The 18886-nt window shown below is 35.8% G+C and overlaps 1 protein-coding gene across 4 annotated transcripts in view; it reads right to left on the reverse strand.

Moving 5' to 3' along the window:
* Positions 1-12485, reverse strand: part of SLC37A1 (solute carrier family 37 member 1) — a 33901-nt gene extending 21416 nt beyond the window's left edge. The window contains exons 1-7 of one of the 4 annotated variants that reach the window (XM_039368815.1): positions 12310-12485; positions 9318-9497; positions 8455-8536; positions 7219-7345; positions 5536-5614; positions 4649-4784; positions 2973-3049 (exon numbers count right to left, since the gene is read on the reverse strand). In XM_039368815.1, coding sequence (XP_039224749.1) covers positions 2973-3049; positions 4649-4784; positions 5536-5614; positions 7219-7345; positions 8455-8536; positions 9318-9373 — 557 coding nt within the window. In that variant the 5' untranslated portion in view covers positions 9374-9497; positions 12310-12485. Of the gene's footprint in view, positions 1-2972; positions 3050-4648; positions 4785-5535; positions 5615-7218; positions 7346-8454; positions 8537-9317; positions 9957-12078; positions 12180-12309 lie in introns of those variants that run through there. The other 3 variants (XM_039368807.1, XM_039368823.1, XM_039368833.1) reach the window with 3 other exon arrangements.
* Between the last annotated feature and the right edge of the window lie 6401 nt (positions 12486-18886).

The raw sequence follows: 18886 nt of genomic DNA on the forward strand, positions 1-18886 counted from the left end.
TACATGTGACACTAAGGCAATATGCTTGGAATATGCCTTTTATGTATTAAAACAAACAAGCCAAAAAAATATCTTTTTTTAAATTACGGACAGCAAAACACTTAATAAACTTCAACCTGCCTTCTCTAATTGCAAACTTTGAGGCAACCTGGGAGTTCAGGGCCACCTTGGATCTGATTCTGTTTAATCAGAGCCTGATTCATACAGGAACCACATGTTAGACTTGCTTTTCTGTTTATTCAGAGCCTGATTCACACGGGAACCACATGTTAAACCTGCTTTTTGTCTCAAGGCAGTGGCATGGTGATCTGGAGTCCTAATATATAGTCATCAGTCCTTTGTCATGGCAGACCACTCCATTAACCTTGAATTTTAATTCATTTTTCCCCACTGTAGGGAGGCCAGTTCTATTTGATTGGTACTTAAGATTTGAGGTTGTCACTGAAATGCTGATAGGGATTCAACCAGGACCTTTGTTGCCAGTAGAATGAAAGCAACAACAGAGTTGTGAACTCTGTGCACAGACCTTGGTGGAACCTCTAGTTTATAGATGACCTCTACAGGAACGTGCCAAAAGAGATGTTTACAGGACCAACATAGGTAAGAACCTTTCTTAAAACACTCCCCTCCTTTGATTCAATTGTGACTGATTCTCAGAGACTGCGTGGGCAAGTCCATATAATTTTCCTGGCAAGGTTTTTCAGAAATGATTTGCCATTGCCTCCTTCCTAGGGCTGAGAGAAAGTGACTAGCCCAAGGTCACCCAGCTGGTGAGAAGAATGGAACTCAGTTTATTGTTTTCTAGCCTTTCCTGGAGCAAAAATCAAAGATGCGGCTGAGAACCTAACCAAAATAATTAGGCCTACAGATTACTACCCCTCCCTCTTCCTCCTCCATATTGGATGAATGACACAGTAAAGAACCTGAATACAATAGTGAGAGACTACAACAACTAGGCAATAAAGTTAAGAAGCTAGGACCACAAGTAGTTTCTCATCAGTGCTCCCAATGAAAGGCCAACACCCAGTGAGGGAAAAAAGAATTCTAGAAATAAACCATTGGCTAAAGGGTTGGTGTCACCAAGAAAATGTTGGTTTCATGGATCATAGACTGCATTTCCTTCATGAAGGACTCTTGGCAAGGGATGGGCTGCACCTCACAAAAATGGAAAAATGTACTCGGAAAAAGACTGCCCCAATTCATCAGGAGGGCTTTAAACTAAAATTGAGGGGGGAGGGTGACCAATCTTCAGAATCTCTAGAACCCAAAACCAATCATAAATCCCAACAAAACAAATCAAACAATGAGGTGGGCAGAGATGAGAAAAAAAGAAAAACTCAAACAACATTCAGGAGATGCGGGAAACAAAACCACGGACAGGCATAAAAGTTTTAAATGCTTATATACAAATGATCAAAGCTTGGAAACAAACAGGGTGAACTAGAAGCAATAGTACACAAGGGAGGGTATGACATAGTTTATTCATCGAAGCCTGATGGGATGAGTTAATACAATCCTGGATTGTGGAAACAGAGGCATAGAATCAAGAACACGCGAAGTATTAGTACTGCTTTATAAAACCCTAGTAAGACCACATGGAATATTGCAACCAATTTTGGTCACCATACCACAAAAAAGACGTTGGAAAAAATTCAGAGAAGAGCAACTAAGATGATCAAAGGCCTAAAGACTAAAACATACGAAGAACGGCTGCAGGATTTGGGTCTGGCTAATCTAAAAAAAGAAGAAATAGGGGAGACATGATAGTATTCCAGTATTTGAGGGGCTGCCATCAAGAAGAAGGGGTCACTTTATTCATCAAAGCACCAGAGGGCAGGACAAGAAACAATGGTTGGAAACTCAACAAAGAGAGAAGCAACCTGGAATTAAGGAGAAGTTTCCTGACAGTGAGGACAATTAACCAGTGGAACAGCTTGCCTCCAGAAATCGTGGGTGCTTCATCACTGGAGATTTTTAAGAAGAGACCACTAGACAGTCACTTGTCTGAAATGGTATATGTTCTCCTGCTTGAGTGGGGTGCTAGACTAGAAGACCTCCAAGGTCCCTTCCAGCTCTATGGTATTCTACTACATCAAACTGACTCTCTCTTAAAAGTTTACCTTGTGGAAATAGCAAAACATGCTTATGCCTCTGCTTTTATTTTATCCTTTGAGTATCATTCACTAGCTCTGTTCAGCCTAACTTGTTCCCTTCTGACAAAGAGGAGAGACAGTACTGACAGGCTGCTGTGATGACCATTCTTGGCACCCAATGGATAAAGTTCTGCAAATTTGTGGTGAGTTGTTAGTGAGATATGGCCTTGTGTAGTTACTCCTCTCAGATAAATACACAAGGTGGTAGTTGTGGTCAGGAGAGCCTTTGTGCAACTATATACAGGAGTGGGATATCTGTGAGAAGCTTCTTCCTGATGGTATCTCTCCATCCCACATGCTTTAGTGGGATGGGTATGCTCTGAGACTAATCTTGGAAACAATGTCATCTGATGGGACAGGAAAATCCTTCCCCTTTCACTGTAGCATCTGCCCTCTGAAACAATCTCTCTCACACAGACCCCCAATTCCTAATCTAGTTGGACCCAATCTCGTTAGTTTTCAGGATAATACTAAAAAATTGGGGCCAAGTTGATTGATGTAAAGTAAGTTTGAGTTTCTGACTGCCTACTGATTTCTGTTTATGCTTTTAAGCATAATGGTTTACTATCTGCTTATTCTGTTGTTTGCTTATTATCCATTGTCCAGGGTTGCAGTTGTTCATTAGGACAGCCAACTTGTTGGACATTTCATTCATATATATAATGAATAATTCATTTCACAAATCTATGGTTAAACCACAACATTTATAATATATGAGTTTACCTGCGTGATGAAGCATTTTTTTTATTAGAATTAATTATTTGACCTTTACCAAAAGATTTCTCCCCTCTACCCAGAGAGAGAAAATAGAGAATTTACCTTCCTTTTCCAAACCAGTTGCCAATGCAGGTGACCACACTGGGCCAGCCAGTAGTTTGTACCATTCCATTAGCTACCTGAAAAGTTTTTAATGGCAAAGGTTATCCTGCAGCAAAATACTTCATAGCTATAATATACAGTATAATAAGCTAATATTAAATATAATATTTAAATTTATGGTATACATATCAGAAAAATTATATTATGCTTATTCATTAAGACAATAATTCAGCCAGGCTTCAGGTCTCATAGTTTTACTACGCTTTTCTGTCAGTACTATATCAAATTAGCCATTATAATTTGACTTCTCTGAGTTGTTTTAAAACATATGGAGTAATTGCTGTGCAACAGAAAGGCATGTACTAACTATGTGATATCTTTATTCTCCAACTATTTAATTGAAGGAGTTGCAGTGCCAAAGGTGCAAAAGCAATAAAAGTGAAAGGAGTATTGATTTATGCACGACCTGTGAAGAGAATAAATCATCAAGCATTACTTAGTTCTGAAGCATATAGCAATCCTCTCAGTTATTAAATAGCAGAACTGACAGAAAATGCAACAACTTTTAGACTATACTAGGCATCTTCTGCTTTACCAAAGATTTATATTTCTCATTAGGAAATGTGTACTTTGGAAGAGTAAGAGTCGAAGGCAACATTTACTTTTTAAATTATTTCTATATTGTTTTGGAAATAAACTGCTACAAAATACATAGTACAACATATGTGTCTTTTGTTTCAATGCAAAATCCAGCTACTTTCAATGAAAGATCCAGCTTTCAAAGCCAGATTTAGAAATTCGTTTGAATAATTCTACTTCCTAACAATCAACTGCTTTTAATCAATAGTAGTCTAGACTGTTGCTAGAACTGTTTGGGCTGTAAAACATATAAAAATGGATTATAAAATTTATCCTCAGAGGAAAAAAAAGATAGTTTTAAGTGTTTCAGGACATACCACTGCATAAATTCTCAGACTAATTACAAAACAGTTACGGTTTGAAGAAATGGGTTCTATTATTATCAAATAATAATAGAAATACTTCTATCAAAGAAAAGAATAATATATATAAATGTTTCTATCAAAGAACAGAAGAGATTTTCCTTGGTAGCTTTTACACACCATACTTTTGCTATGCAGAATATTCAATAAAAGCAAGAATCACTAAGAAATGAACTGGAGAGATCTAATATAACACCTTTATACAATCTTTAAAAATGATCACATCTTGTCATGATATACACTGGTTTGGTCAATGTACTTCAAGGAAGCGTGGACCTGCTTTGCAAGAAGGGGGAGGCTATTATTGTTGCAATAGATTTGTCAATGTTCAAGTAGGAGGGACAATATATGTTTTGGTTCTTTTTTTAAAATTCACATTATTTTTCAATGTTTTTGTTTAGCTTTGTTTTGTCTTTGTTCAATTTTTTTTCTTTTGGAGTTTGGATTTTAATTTTTTGAATAAAATAAAATTGTTAAAAAAAAGAATTAGATGCACCATACAGTATAAGACCATGTAATCAATAGTTACTAGCCACAATAGTTATGTAGTAGTAACACTAAAATGCCTCCAAACTATGGCTGGGGAACATCAACAAGAAAATGCTGCAGCATAGATGCATTTATATTCTTAGGCTGCATTTGAGAGGTATGGAAAAATAAAGTAGGCATGCTTACCTGAGCAATGATGTAGAACCACAAATTATGTATGTTACAGAAATAGCCAATTCCAAATAATGCAGTGAAGAATCCACTGGCAAGCATGCCACCACTGAGATAGTATCGGATAGGCAAACGCTCCCCTATTATGCCACTTTAAATAAAGGTTAAAAAGAAGATGAATTGTGAATGCATATTGAACTAAAACTAATCATAGTCATAGCTCTCTGAAAACCAAACCTTGCAAATTATTAAAATCTTCAAAATATAGACTTCAAATTTGAATTCAAGAATATTTTTTGTAAGATTATTAAAAATGTCTCCAGGATAATCGGGTCCAACATATCTATGATACCAAAAGATAGCTTGTTGAATCACTACCATTACCCAACATGAAAAGGTAGGAAAGGGGCACAGATGCCTTGAGGAATCTCAGTGAAAAGCAAATAACAGAATGGTAATTATTTTAAGTCATTAAAGCATAGGATTCCAAGTGGCACAAACAAATACTTTTTGGTGGACTCTATTTTATGCGCATAGATGTAAAAGTGGCTTAAAATGTATTTCTTTATTCAGCCCAAATAGTCTTCTAGAACTCTATAGCTTAGCAGTAAGAGTAAGAATCATGGGCATCTAAAACATTTTGGGGTTTTACAGAGAATTGAATCTCATCCAAAATACATTTGAATTCATTAGATTATATGAAGCCATGTTCCTTTCAACTTTAATTACAATAGGAAATATTTCATGTTTTGATTTGGTTCTTTCAACATTTCTCATTCAGTAATATTCTCTTTGCTTCCCAGAAACCCCTAAGCAAAATGGTAACCAAGATCAAAGGTAGCATAATATTCCATACTGACGCACTGAACCCATGAAGCAAGATAAAGAGTAAGAAAATGTACCTCAGATACATTCCGACAGCATAAGCACATAGAAATGAATAATCCAGGGCTCCTAATAACTGCTTGTAGTTGCTTTTATCTAGGAAGATACATACATTTATATGTAGCAGTTCAAGGGACTGAATAGCTTAAATACAATTTATAAATAGTAATTATCTATTCATATTTGGTGTTTGTATAAAAATGGCTTCTAATAATTTAAAGAGAAGTTAGTTTTCTCCTTGATCAAATTATAATAAAAGTACATAACTTAATAATGATATCGTTATACAAAGGACTGAAAATGGAAATTGTGCACAGTTCAAAACAGCCTTTCATATCTAATTTTTAAAATGTGTTTAAATAATACTAATCCTGCATAACAATTCATATTCAGTAAATGCATTGGGGGAAAGAAATGCATAATACCATCCACAAAATCCTAGAGATGTGATGAAGGGTTGCAGTCACTATGTCTTCTTTTCACACTTGCCCTTGAATATGTCATGTGAATAACATTGCTAGTATTTGTGCTGCCTATCAATACATTTAATACTGAACTGGGAAATGGCTGTCCAGTCTCTTCTTAAAAACTTCCAGTGTTGGAGCATTCACCGCTTCTGGAGGCAGGTTGTTCCACTGGTTAATTGTTCTAATTGTCAGGAAGTTTCTCCTTAGTTCTAGGTTGCTTCTCTCCTTGATTAGATTCCATCCGTTGCTTCTTGTTCTGCCTTCAGGTGCTTTGGAGAATAGCTTGACTTCCGCTTCTTTGTGGCAGCCCCTGAGATATTGGAACACTGCTATCATGTCCCCCCTCATCCTTCTCTTCATTAAACTAGACATACCCACTTCCAGCAGCTGTTCCTTATGTTTTAGCCTCCAGTCTCCTAATCATCTTTGTTGCTCTTCTCTGTACTCTTTCTAGAGTCTCAACATCTTTTTTACACCATGCTGACCAAAACTGGATGCAGTATAAACTTCTTAATATTCCTGACTTACTTCAAAAAGTATTTTCTTCTTATAAGATTAAAAACTTTAGGTAAGAAACATCTAGAAATAAAATTGATGGACAAAAATCTATACACTTTTCCAATTGTCCTATTTGAAACAGTGTTTTATATAAATTATTTGTTTGTTAATCTTTTCTAATTATTATGGTTGATTGTACAGACAGATGCTTAGACTGGATTTGGCCTTTTTATGCATCTACGGAGTCTTCTCCATGTACCTGGGATTAGGTAGATGTTTTTGTTTGATGGTATTAAAGGTATTATTTAAATAAAGTTGTCTGTAGCAACTGACTGACGGTGATTTTTGACAATTCCAATGGTGTTCTAATATTATGGTTTGTTACAGTGAGCCAGATGTCCAGACAGGATTTGGCATGTTTGACTGCCTTTTGGGTCCTTTCTCAAGGATCTTGGATAGGTATATATGGATGTTTGAAGGTGTTACAGATATCATCGCAGGATGTAAGCTGTTCCAAGTAGAGCTACCTTTTGCAATTCACTGATGGTGAATTTATCAATTCTGATGGTGTTCAAGCGGTGCTCCAATTGTTTTGGGATTGTACCCAAGGCACATAAGAGCTGTGGTGGTGCAGTGGTTAGAATGCAGTATTGCAGGCTAATTCTGCCGACTGCCAGCAGTTTGATTCTCAGCTACTCAAAGTTAATTCAGCCTTCCATCCTTCCTACTACTCACCAAAAGGTTTCCATCCACAGCGAGAATCATTATGTAATGTTTTAACAGATGGAATGTGGATGGCATGTTCTTTATAGGCATCCCTCTCACTAATTTGAAGAGTTGTACAGTGTTTATGCAGTTCTCCCTAAATTAGAGTGGAAGAAAAGGGAAATTCTACTGAATATTTTGTTTTGTTGAATCTTTACCTTACTGGAACAAATTATCAGACACACCGGTAAATATATTTGAATTGAAGTTAAATAAGTTATTTTATACTGTATTACTTCAAAACTTGATAAGGCCAATTCAATCTTTCAAGTTTTAAATAACATGCATTATTCAGTTTCAAATTTATCTGGCATATTACTTATTATAAAATTAAATTTAAAGTTAAGGATCCCATTTCCTGATTATGTTAACTTCTATGGATTACCGTAAATGCCGGCGTATAAGACGACTTCCGCGAGCGTTGAAATCGGCGCCAAAGACGGGGGTCGTCTTATACGCCGAGTCGTCTTATACGCCGGAAATACTGGTAGTTTCCGGCATATAAGACGACGTTCTAGGAATGCGGCCCGGCTATAAAGACGGGGGTCGTCTTATACGCCGGGTCGCCTAATACGCCGCCATATACGGTATATTTTTTCTTGGCTGCATATATTTACTTATTTTTTATTTTTATGATTGTTCACTGCCCAGAGTCACTTGTTTGAGATGAGTGGCCATATAAAATGAATGAATGAATGAGTTATCTTCCTCTATTATTTTAAATCTTGATAAGACTAATTCAGCTAGATGATAACTTTTATTTTTATCACAAAACTTGATATGCCTAATTAGCCACATGAAAAGTGAAATGAAAAGCAGAAAAAGAACTGGACAGCTTTTAAAAGACTATCCAACATAATTTGCCAGATAAATTCATCACAATATATCTGCATCTTTACAAACATCCCAGTGTACATTTATAATATTTCAAACATGTGATATCAAGTAAAATAAAGCCCTTTTAAGACATATTCACAAGCATTACATATCTTTTGATATAGCATCTTTGTAGAATGTTAACCACATAATAGTTTTTATGAATATTTTTATTTAGCGTATTACTGTACATCTGTCTAGTTGTAATTGTCATCCAAAATTTTTAAAGATCTACTGCTCTGTCATTTGCAGTTTAGTTTTAGGGAAGATATACTTCCTTGTTTGACATCATCAGGATATAGAAAAAAAACATACTTCCTTGTTGCTTACCTTAACTATACTGATTGGCTTCCTTGATAAATGAAAACTAACGTACAGCATGAAAGTCAAGACAAATATGAAAGCCTTATACCTGTAACAAAACAAACATTTCATGCTTTGCAGATATTTTATTTGGCACAAATATATTAGGAATTATTTTAGGTTGTTCTATTATATCTACATTTTTTTCTGTACACAATTAATTAGTTAAACAATATGAGAAATGAAGGTAAAATCAGTTAAGTAATTTTCCAAAAGTAAGAAGGAAGTTACATAAAAACATATTTCATGAGTAGAATTTCCCCAAGATTAATAATTCAATAATTTAAGCTTTGGCAGGCCTCAGAAATTATGTATCAGGCATAAACACTGTTGGACTAGACAGAAAAATATGAGAACAGCTTGCAGGTATTCTGAAAACTGATTCATGGCCAAGGAGTGTGATATCTATATTACAGGTAAAATGGGCGATTTTTCAACAAACGGCTGTGATTTTTCAGGATATTGATTGCCTAGTTACAAACCTTATCTAATCTCTAGGATATGAAAAACTTCATACGTGTTTTGCATATCAAGTCAATAAAGATTATACCACTTTCTACGTAGTTAACTGACAATCTCATACGTACTTGAACTCTGTAGTTCTGTTCTCAACAAAACACATTTGTGGATCATGCCCAACCATTATACTACAACACTTGTTAGAAATAGATCTGTTCTATATTATTACAACCATAAGAATTAACACAGAGAAAACAAATACACATTTTAACAATAGATATCCTGAACAATACTTTCTATCTGCCTATAGATTTGTTAAATAGGAAATCATACCCAGATTCCTTTTCAAGTAATAATAGACCACAACTTACCATTGATCTTTTGTAAACGAAGTGATCAAACGAATCCCAGGTGGAAGTTCAGCCATTTACATGAGTACCAGGTTCAGATGTTTGTTCCACGTTTTCAGTAAACCAAAATGTAATGCTGATTACATTGGTTCCTTGATGTTACCAATCACTGAGTGGTTAATTCTTTTCCCATATACCTGACTTTATACAAATAGAACATTTTCATGCCATCAGTTTATGCACTCCTTTTTTAAATATAAGCCCACTGAGTTCTCTTGAACCAATTTTTAAGTCAGAGTTGATAGGATTGTAGTTAAAATCTTAAAAATCTTAAATTAAGGATATCAGCTCTATCATAAGGATAAACATAAATTCAAACAGAAGGCATTATCTTTGTATTCCATTCTATAGAAGAAACATGTATTGAACAAAAATGATCAGAATCCTGAAAATATTTAAGTTATATGTTTAGCTCTTTTTTCACATTAAAAGTCATAACTGAAATGCTGTATTTTAAAAGAATTATGAAGTGATGGAGTTCTGGGGTCCCAAATTATTTGGTGTTATAGATGCCAAGAAATTCAGATTCATTTTCTGGAATGTGAGTACTCCAACTTGCCATTCATCCAAATATGCGAACATGAGTCACATATCTTGCAACTGTGAAAGAAATAGGTGATATTAAGGCCATACATTTTTACTGAAAATCTTTTTATCATTTGGTGTTGCTTTACCTATTTTAGGCCAGTTTTCAATCTAAGTCTAAAAATATGCATAATTTCAAGCATGATTCGTTCAGTTCTGCATATTTGATATGAAACTTTTGAAGAAAATATTTTTATTCTTTAGGGATATTGGAGGTGGGGTGGAGGAAGATCTCCTTTCTTGAGTGATTTGTCTATTCTCTAGTCAATTTCACAAATCTATAAGCTACCAAATGTTAGGGTTTTGTTTATTTTCTATATTCATGTAAGTAAAATATTCTTTCTGCTAGGAGGTAATGTAAAACCAAAGATGCACACAAAAATGTTTTAAAGAAAGAAGACAGATGAGAGTATATGTCCTATAAGTACAAATGTCAAAGCAAAACTTAAACAACAATTGTTCCTTAATTGTAGTGCTTGGCTCAGTAACTTTTCTGGCACAGCTCGGGATAGCTATAGATTATAACACTGATTCCTAATTGTATGACAAAAGCAGCCATAAATATATTCTTTTCCCAAGGTGATGCTACTAAAATAAGAGTGGTGCGACCTAAGAAAATCTTGGTTTTATGATATGAATAATATTTAGATGGTTTTTCTTTGGGAAAACATTAGGATTAAGCAAAGATTTGTTGTAGAAAAGAACCACATATTTTAAAAGTTAAGTAACAGAACCAGATAACTGTTTGTCATCCCTAATGATGGTGAAAAAGAAAGAAAGAGGGAGAAAAGAGGAGGAGGAGGAGGAGGAGGAGGAGGAGGAGGAGGAGAAGGAGGAGGAGGAGGAAAAGGTTATGGTGAACAGCATCACTCATCACACAATAGTGTTAGGTCAGGAATGGATTTTTTCACTGTCTGCCTCATCACCTGTCACTTTTCAAATGAACCTTAAGGGCTGTCAAACTCCAGCTGTTCCATATGCTTTATCCTAGGCTCTGTTTTGTAAATCTTAGAATTCTAGTAAAAATAAAATAGGCATTACATATTTGAAGTCTATGTCAAGTTGACAGTGAGCTAATAGACTGTCAGACATGTGTTGCCTGAAAGTTTCTGGGTTTTTTTTTTTATACAATCACAATTTATAAGATAATTGTACTAAACTAAAAATAGTTTCCTGAAGATGAAATTAACTAGAGATTGGGATTAAATCAGAAACTGTAAAGACATTAATATTCTCCATGCTTCTGTACTGTGTGAAAAAAATGCTATTGTTGACTGGATCTTTCTAGGCTATGTAAAAAAGTTTATTTTAGAAAACATTTGAATATTGCAGATTTTATTGGGGAGAGGGGTGCCAATAAAAAGCAACTTGTTAATAATTCTGCTATTTTCAGCTGGCTTCCATGCTCTGTTTAAGATTGTTAGAGAACATTTCCAATGTAAAAGATAAACTTCCATGCATGCACAATTTTTACCTTAAATAGAGAGCCTGCTGTAATGAAATAATTTGTCCCAGCCTAGAACTGACTTCTATATAAAGTGAAAGATATTGGTCAAGTCTACTGACCTTATTAAAATGTCTCAATCGTTTGTAATTATTGCACCTGTTAACCATGATGAAAGCCAGTAAGTACAAACATAAAACCAAACTTTTAAAACCTAAGTGATTCTTTTCTCTCCCTGAAACAGCAACCATGCCCTACATCTGGAAAGAAAACTCATTTAAGGCTGAAGTTAGGTTCTTTCAAGAATCTCAGTACACAGGATGAGATTTAACACCTTAGCTTTTGAAAAGCTGATTGATAAAATCAGTTAAGAAACTGCTGCACAGTTGAAAAACCCTCACCCCGCCTAACCCATTTAGTTAAACGGAAGCGACTAGCCACCATACAGGTCTGGGGATGATTGGGACTATCTCAATACTCATAACCGTCTTTTCGTGAATATATCTCGGAAAAGCATACAACCAATCAACAGCAATACATAACAACACAGCTTAAATAAACATTACTTAAGGGTGAACCATTAATTTCGTCTGGGGAGATGTGTTCAAAACGATGCACCGATGTCTGGGAAAAAGACTGGGGCCAACATAAGCGCCCCCACCTGCTCTCCCCTCCTCTCCCCCCCGCACACACCATCCATTCATCCGCCGAACCCCCCTTCAGTTTGCCGCTCGGTTGGTTTGCCCGGCCGCTGCCGCCGCAGGTGCGCTACGCAGCTCTCCCTCTTAAGAGGAGAGTCTCCGCTCGGGCAGGGTAGAGCATGCTAAGAAGTTGCTGCCTCCCCGAGAGCCCCTTTTTTCTCCCCCCCCCCCAGCTCCCGCCCATTTCCTCCACACTGGCTGATCTCGTAGTGCGGCAATTTACCCGAAAGCGAGGAGATGGTGGCGGCTGCCGGCTGGTCTTGGAAAGAAAGACGCTCCCGGCGCTTCAGGAGACCGTTTCCGACAGCTGCGACTTCCTGGTTTAGGCGCGGCTCGGGGCGAGGAGACTCGAGCGAGGAACCTGTCCGGCTCGTTCAAGCCCAGTCTCCTCTTTCTTCTGGGGCAAGAAAAGGGGACGCGAAGGCGTAGCTCGAGGTGGCAAATGTCAGACCTGGAGGGAGGGCCGAACCCGCCTTCCTTTCTTAATGAACTAATTATTCTAGGTTAGCCTGAAGCCCCGTGTTTCCTAAGCAGAGCTACAGGTACTCCTCAACTTACGACCACAATTGAGCCCAACATTTCTCTTGCTAAGTGAGACATTTGTTACGTGGATGTTGCCCTGTTTTGTGACCTTTCTTGCATTGTTGTTAAGTGAATCATGGCTGTTAGTAACATGGTTGTTAAGTGAATCTGATTTCCCCCTTGTCTTTGCTTGTCAGGTCACAAAAGGGGATCACATGACCCTGGGACACAGCAACCGTCATGAGTCAGTTGCCAAGCATCTGATTTTTGATCATGGGGATGTTGCAATGGTCGTAAGAGTGAAAAATGGTCATAAGTCACTTTTTTCAGTGCTGTTGTAACTACAATTCATTCAGTGACTGTTCAGAGTAGAAGATAACGTATACTGGGGAAGTCAAGCTAAAATAGAATTGCTTTTTTAAAAAATGGATTAAAAGTATTTATAGTAGATCAAAATCCAACAAGGACAATTTGCTTTTAAAGGAAAAACTGTGATGGGGGAGGCTTAAATGGCTCACAGCAGAGCTCCTACTGCTGAAATAGCAACTTTATCTAGAATGTCTTCCCTGATAATTTTAGTTTGCAAACATAGTAATAACTGAAAAATAGTGCTTCCAGAACACAAACTCTTATAGTATCAATTTTGCTGACTACCTACGTGCAATTTTATTGAGACTTATAATTGATTGGGCTTCATTTTCCATACAAAATATCTGGGATACAAAGCCTATAACGAAGCCCAGATGGATCTGGTAAGCAGAATGTATAAGCAGAAAACACAAGCATTATAAACTAGAAGAGTATATATAATACAAATAAAAGTTAATTTAAATTCCTGCAAGCATATCTGTCCAATTGATTAGAGTGAGGTTTCATAGCAATTTGAGTTAACTGGGAGATGGCGAGTTCCACTCCCACCAGGTCAGCTGGGTGATCTTGGGCCAGTCACACACTCAACTCTGGGAAGGCCGTAATGGCAAACAATTTCTGAATAATCTTGCCAAGGAAAACTGGTGGCTCTGATCCAGGCAGTAGTCAGGAGTCAATACTGACTTGAACGCACATATACAAAAGAATTAAGCAATTCACTGGCAGAAGTTCTGGCTTTAGTTTTTAAAAAGTTACCATCCCACGCATATTTGCTTGGAAGTTAAATATCTCTGGATATATAGAAGGATTTAAAACTAAACGTATGTAGGTTTGCACAATTTTATGCATGTCTTGGAGTGGGCCTGAAAACATCATTATAGCCATTAAAAGAAAGAATTGGCTCTGAGAATCAGAAGTGGTAAAACTGTACTTCCGTCCAGGACTGCAGTCAATCATGTCTTTTTCCACGGTATTATATTTTATTAATATAATTAATATCCTTCCCCTCTTTCTTCCATACCTCCAGTCAGTTAATTTTCTATGCCTAATCTCTGCTGATTTGATTTGGGGATAGGTCTTCCCAAATAGCTTTTTAAGTGCATTGGTATTTATATTTCTACTAAATTTGGGAAACTCCAAACCTACTACTAATTTGCTATTGTGCATGCATGTGACATTTCATTTATATTTGTGTTTACACAGAAATCACTATACAGATGAACTCTGATGATTTAGTTTATCTAACTAAAATATTTCCTTTGTTACAGGGAGCAATTTTTTTTTTCTGAAATCAAGCTGGTTGCCTAGACCTAGAGATAAGTAAGAAAGGGAAATAAAATAGTACCTCCTCCTTCGCAGTTTGTGCATTCTTGTTTTGTTTTGCGAAACAGGAAAACCATAACCACAAGAAATACATGTTCATTTTGATAAATAACAACAAACGTTTCAAAAGATATGCTTATTGTGCTTCCTCTACAAGAATAACTCTAAGCTGTTTTACTGGATTTTTTTAACTGTGCATCTTAATAAGTTCAGTAACTTCAAAACATGAAGGGGGCAAAACAGATCAAACATATTCTTTCAACACACATACCAGATGCCTGGTTTTCAAAAATGTCTTTTAATTAGACTACTACCCTACACTAGCTCCTATGTATGGATTACTATTTCAGTACTTTGAGATTACTCTCTTAATCTTATAGTTTATCCTGAAAATAAAAATAAATATAACTAAACATATATTTGGAAGAATGCATCTTGCAGATTTCTGTGAGGTGGCTATCATTTGCCCCATTCCCCTGTCTCTCTGCCCCCAAGAAACTCTATTCCAGAAGTTGAGTGATTCTTAGAAAAGATACCTCTGGTTTCAATTCCTTTCAGTAGCAGAACTCTGAGTAGATTTCTGTTCAGTGAATATGGAGAGAAAAATGTTGGAACTAATCTACAGAAATTAGGTTAATAAGTGAAGGAAGGCCAAAATAAATTAGTCTAGACAATAAATATTTATGAGGAGGACACATATCAGTATTGATATCCGCCCAAAGAAAAGGGTGTGTCCACTTGTTTCCCCAGATAGAAATAATTATGCACTGGTACTTTGCTGTATATGTCATTGGCTTAAATAGCCTACAACAAAACTGTAAAATTGCATTGACATTTCTTGGGAGAAAATATGATTAACTGTATTTGTGATAAATTATGTGGTCTTGCTGATGCTACAGTCTTTGGTGGAAATATGGCAGTCAATGTACATCATGGGATGATGCAAAATTTCTTAGCATGAGGCAGTATTTTTCAGCACAAACCAAAAATTACTACATGCAAATTTGTCTTCTGAAAAATCATAATCTACCAGCTCTCTGTTCTTGGAAACAAGGGATGGCTAACATATGAGCACATCCCCCACACAAAGGAGATAATGTAATAATTTAGGAAGTTGAGGGGCAGAGAGTAGACCAGTGGTGGCGAACCTATGGCACGGGTGCCAGAGGCGGCACTCAGAGCCCTCTCTGTGGGCATGCGCGCTGTTGCCCCAGTCCTAGGCCTTCTGGGTTTGGGTTTTATAAAACCTTTTCACTTTAGGCCTCTGCCGCTGTGTGCAAAAAAAAAAAAGTTCAGTCAATTTCAATTTCTCGCGGGAAAAAAAAAGATTTTGCAGAGTTGGAATTGATTGATTGAACTTTTTAGTCCCACCCAGTCTGCCATTACCATTGCAGCCATGCCCATCCAATGGGCCACACCCACCAATGGGCCACACCTACCCGGCACTCGACGATGCATAAGTGGGTTTTGGGTTGCAGTTTGGGCACTCAGTCTCTAAAAGGTTCGCCATCACTGGAGTAGACATTGTAAAGTATTAATAATGAGATAGAAAGCTTGTGATAAATAATGGGTTAGGGAAAAACAATTTATATTATGTGCTGAAGTATTTATTTAATTGTTTATCTGTGACATGATTGGACTGAAGCAATCAGTTCACACAGTTACTTTATCTGTACAGTCAACTTTTCCTTGCTCTTTGAATACCCATCGTGGCAAAAAAGGAAGGGGAAAAGGGAAAGAAAAAAAAAGGCAGCTTTGGTTTATTGAAAGAAATACTAATCCATATGTTCACATTTAAAGGCCCCTTTGTTAAAAGTGGAAGAAAAACTATAAGCAATGTTTTCCATTTGCTCCTCAATATTCTTTTATAAATATTTTATTAATTTTCTAATCTTACAATCATGAGTACTTAATAAACAACATGTTGTCTGGGTCTATTGGTGATTCAGTGGTACATATTAACTTTCTCAGTTTAGTTCCAATACTACACCATCCAGTGCTTCCTTGGTCCTCTCTTCTTCCGGTGGTATGCATTTTTCCACACTGAGCAAATACAATTCTTGTTACTGTTAATACATATATAATTAAATATAGACATTTTCATCACATTTTTCTGGTATACATAATATCAGTAGTGTCAGTTTATAATATCTTTTCTAATCAAAGCATATCTCAATTGTATTTGCACTTAAAATCCATTTGTTCAATCAATATCCTGTTTTTTCCACTTTTTAAAAATTTTAATTTCCCATCAGTGTTCAAAATATCTCTATTGCTTATAATTGTCTCATAATGAATTATATTTGGATAATCAAAAGCTTCCCTTATTCAAACCCTTTTAAAATTTTCCTATTTTCCATCTCATAACAGAGTATAATATTCTAGTTACAAATCCTATCCTAATTATAATAATACTTTTATTTCTAACAGTTATCTACTTTCTTAACCATATTCAAACATCTGTTTAATAGTAAAATATCCCATCTAATAGGTCAAAACCTCTATTTTCTTCAGTCTTACTCTAGCTTTCTTCCTTTCCCAAATAACTTTCCAAGTCAGTGCATTTGAATCATCAAGTCATTCCTCTGTTTTTGTATATATTGTATGGAATGAGGAAGAAAATTTGATTAAAGTATTTTTGGAAGAGGCTCACCCATTTATATTCATTAAATAGTCTCTGTCCTCCTTCAGTTTTTCTTTTCATTTCTTGTTTGTCAATATTCAGCATTTCTCCTAACAGCTTTATCATCTGTTTGATCAGGTCTTCTTCCCTATCCTCAAATGTGTTCTGAGATCCTGACAAGTAAGGTATCTTTTCCATTTCTGGTGTTATCAATGCATCTTCTAATTTTTCATTTGTCTGTATCTGTCTGTTAATTCCTTCCTTTAGGTCCTCCATCTTTGGATCCGTTTCTTCTAATTTTCCTTCTGTTTTCTGGGTTACTAGTTCCTTCTTTGTAGTCATTGTCTAAATTTATAGGTTTAGGTTAGAAATTTGTTCTTTTATTTCATTTGTGTTATTTTTAGTCTCATCATGAAATAAAACAATTGTCTCTTGGATAGATTTCAACATAGAAAGAATTTATGAGATTTATTAACATTTTTTTGCTGGTATATCAAGCTGGGGGCTTTGGAGACAAGTGTTAAAATGTTTTTTTTAACCATTTGTGGCTAAGTATGGAACACCCATTTTGTTTTTGTATGTAGTCTTTATAGTCCAATAAGGTCCCCAATACAGATAAGCAGCCAAAGAGGTTTTTTTTTCCCTTTTCCCAGCTGCAGTCTGTAAAAGTGAAAATTTCCAGGAACAACAAAGTCTTATCTTCAAGCCACGTTTCCTTTAAGCATAATAAATTGTAGTGCTTGGTTTTGTAGATTAAACATTTGTGTTTATGATTTTATCCTGGTGATCACTTTATTTTACTTCACATTATATATATATATATATATATATATATATATATATATATATGTATGTATGTATGTATGTATGTATGTTTGTGTGTGTGTGTGTGTATGTATATGTATGTATACACACACACACACACACACACACACATATATATCAGAAAACAAGTGATCAAACAATAAAAGACAATGATTACACGTGATACTTGAACAATAGAAAACATTGATTCTAAATAACATTTCACAAGTTATCTATTTGTGGGTTACATTACTCTTTTCCAGCTGGGTTTGTATCTTTCTTAAAACTTGCAAATGTATTCAGGAATTTTCAGAATATGCTGAAAAGACAAGTTCTTTCATACCAAAAGAATAGCCTTGGTTAAAAAAAGTGTTTTCCTAAAGTTAAAAACAACCCATGTTAAAATTGTAATAACAAAGTCTAAAATTCCAGATAACAATACAGAACAAGAGGGGAAAAATAGAGTTCAGTGTAAAATAGTCCCAATATTAAGGTAATTGCAGCATCATGAAAGTATGCATATTCACTTTGAATATATCATTTTAACTCAGCGGGAATAAACCATAAGACTATATGAAACTGAACTGGAAATCAGATTTTAGCCTCTACTTTTTGGTGCCTTAAGTAAAACCACTCTTAGCACCTCCAGATTCATGTATTGTACTAAACTATAATTTGTTTAAGCATATTCAGCTGATTCAGTTACTATTCCATAAATTACAAGTCATAATTGGGGGTTTACATAATACATTAAGACGAGCACGTCATTATGGCTTAATATAATGAATGACAGAGGGACCTGCCACTATGATAATTCTTACCTTAATTGCTGTTAGAAGGACTACAATTAGAAAATATGCATGAAATGCTTTTATTGGAATTCTTAAAGTCTTAATTCAGGTGAAGAATCAATTATGGGACAATAAGCATGTAAGCGTGTGGGTCTGCACTTAGTTGTTTAAACGATTCCGAAGCAGAAACAAACAAAGCAAGACGTTTAAGACCTGTTTACCCAGGGACCAATAGGACTGAGTAAAAACTTTAGGGATTGCATTGAAATCTCAGCTGTACATAGCTATTGCCCTTAGCGGCGTGGTATCGAAGACTCCTCGTTTCCTGATTGAATTACAGAGGAACTGCAATGGGATGCTCCCACCCG

The sequence above is a fragment of the Crotalus tigris genome, unplaced genomic scaffold, assembly GCF_016545835.1.
Source record: "Crotalus tigris isolate CLP2741 ecotype Arizona unplaced genomic scaffold, ASM1654583v1 scf7180000017601.7605149639:7615979, whole genome shotgun sequence".
Classification (NCBI taxonomy): Eukaryota; Metazoa; Chordata; class Lepidosauria; order Squamata; family Viperidae; genus Crotalus; species Crotalus tigris.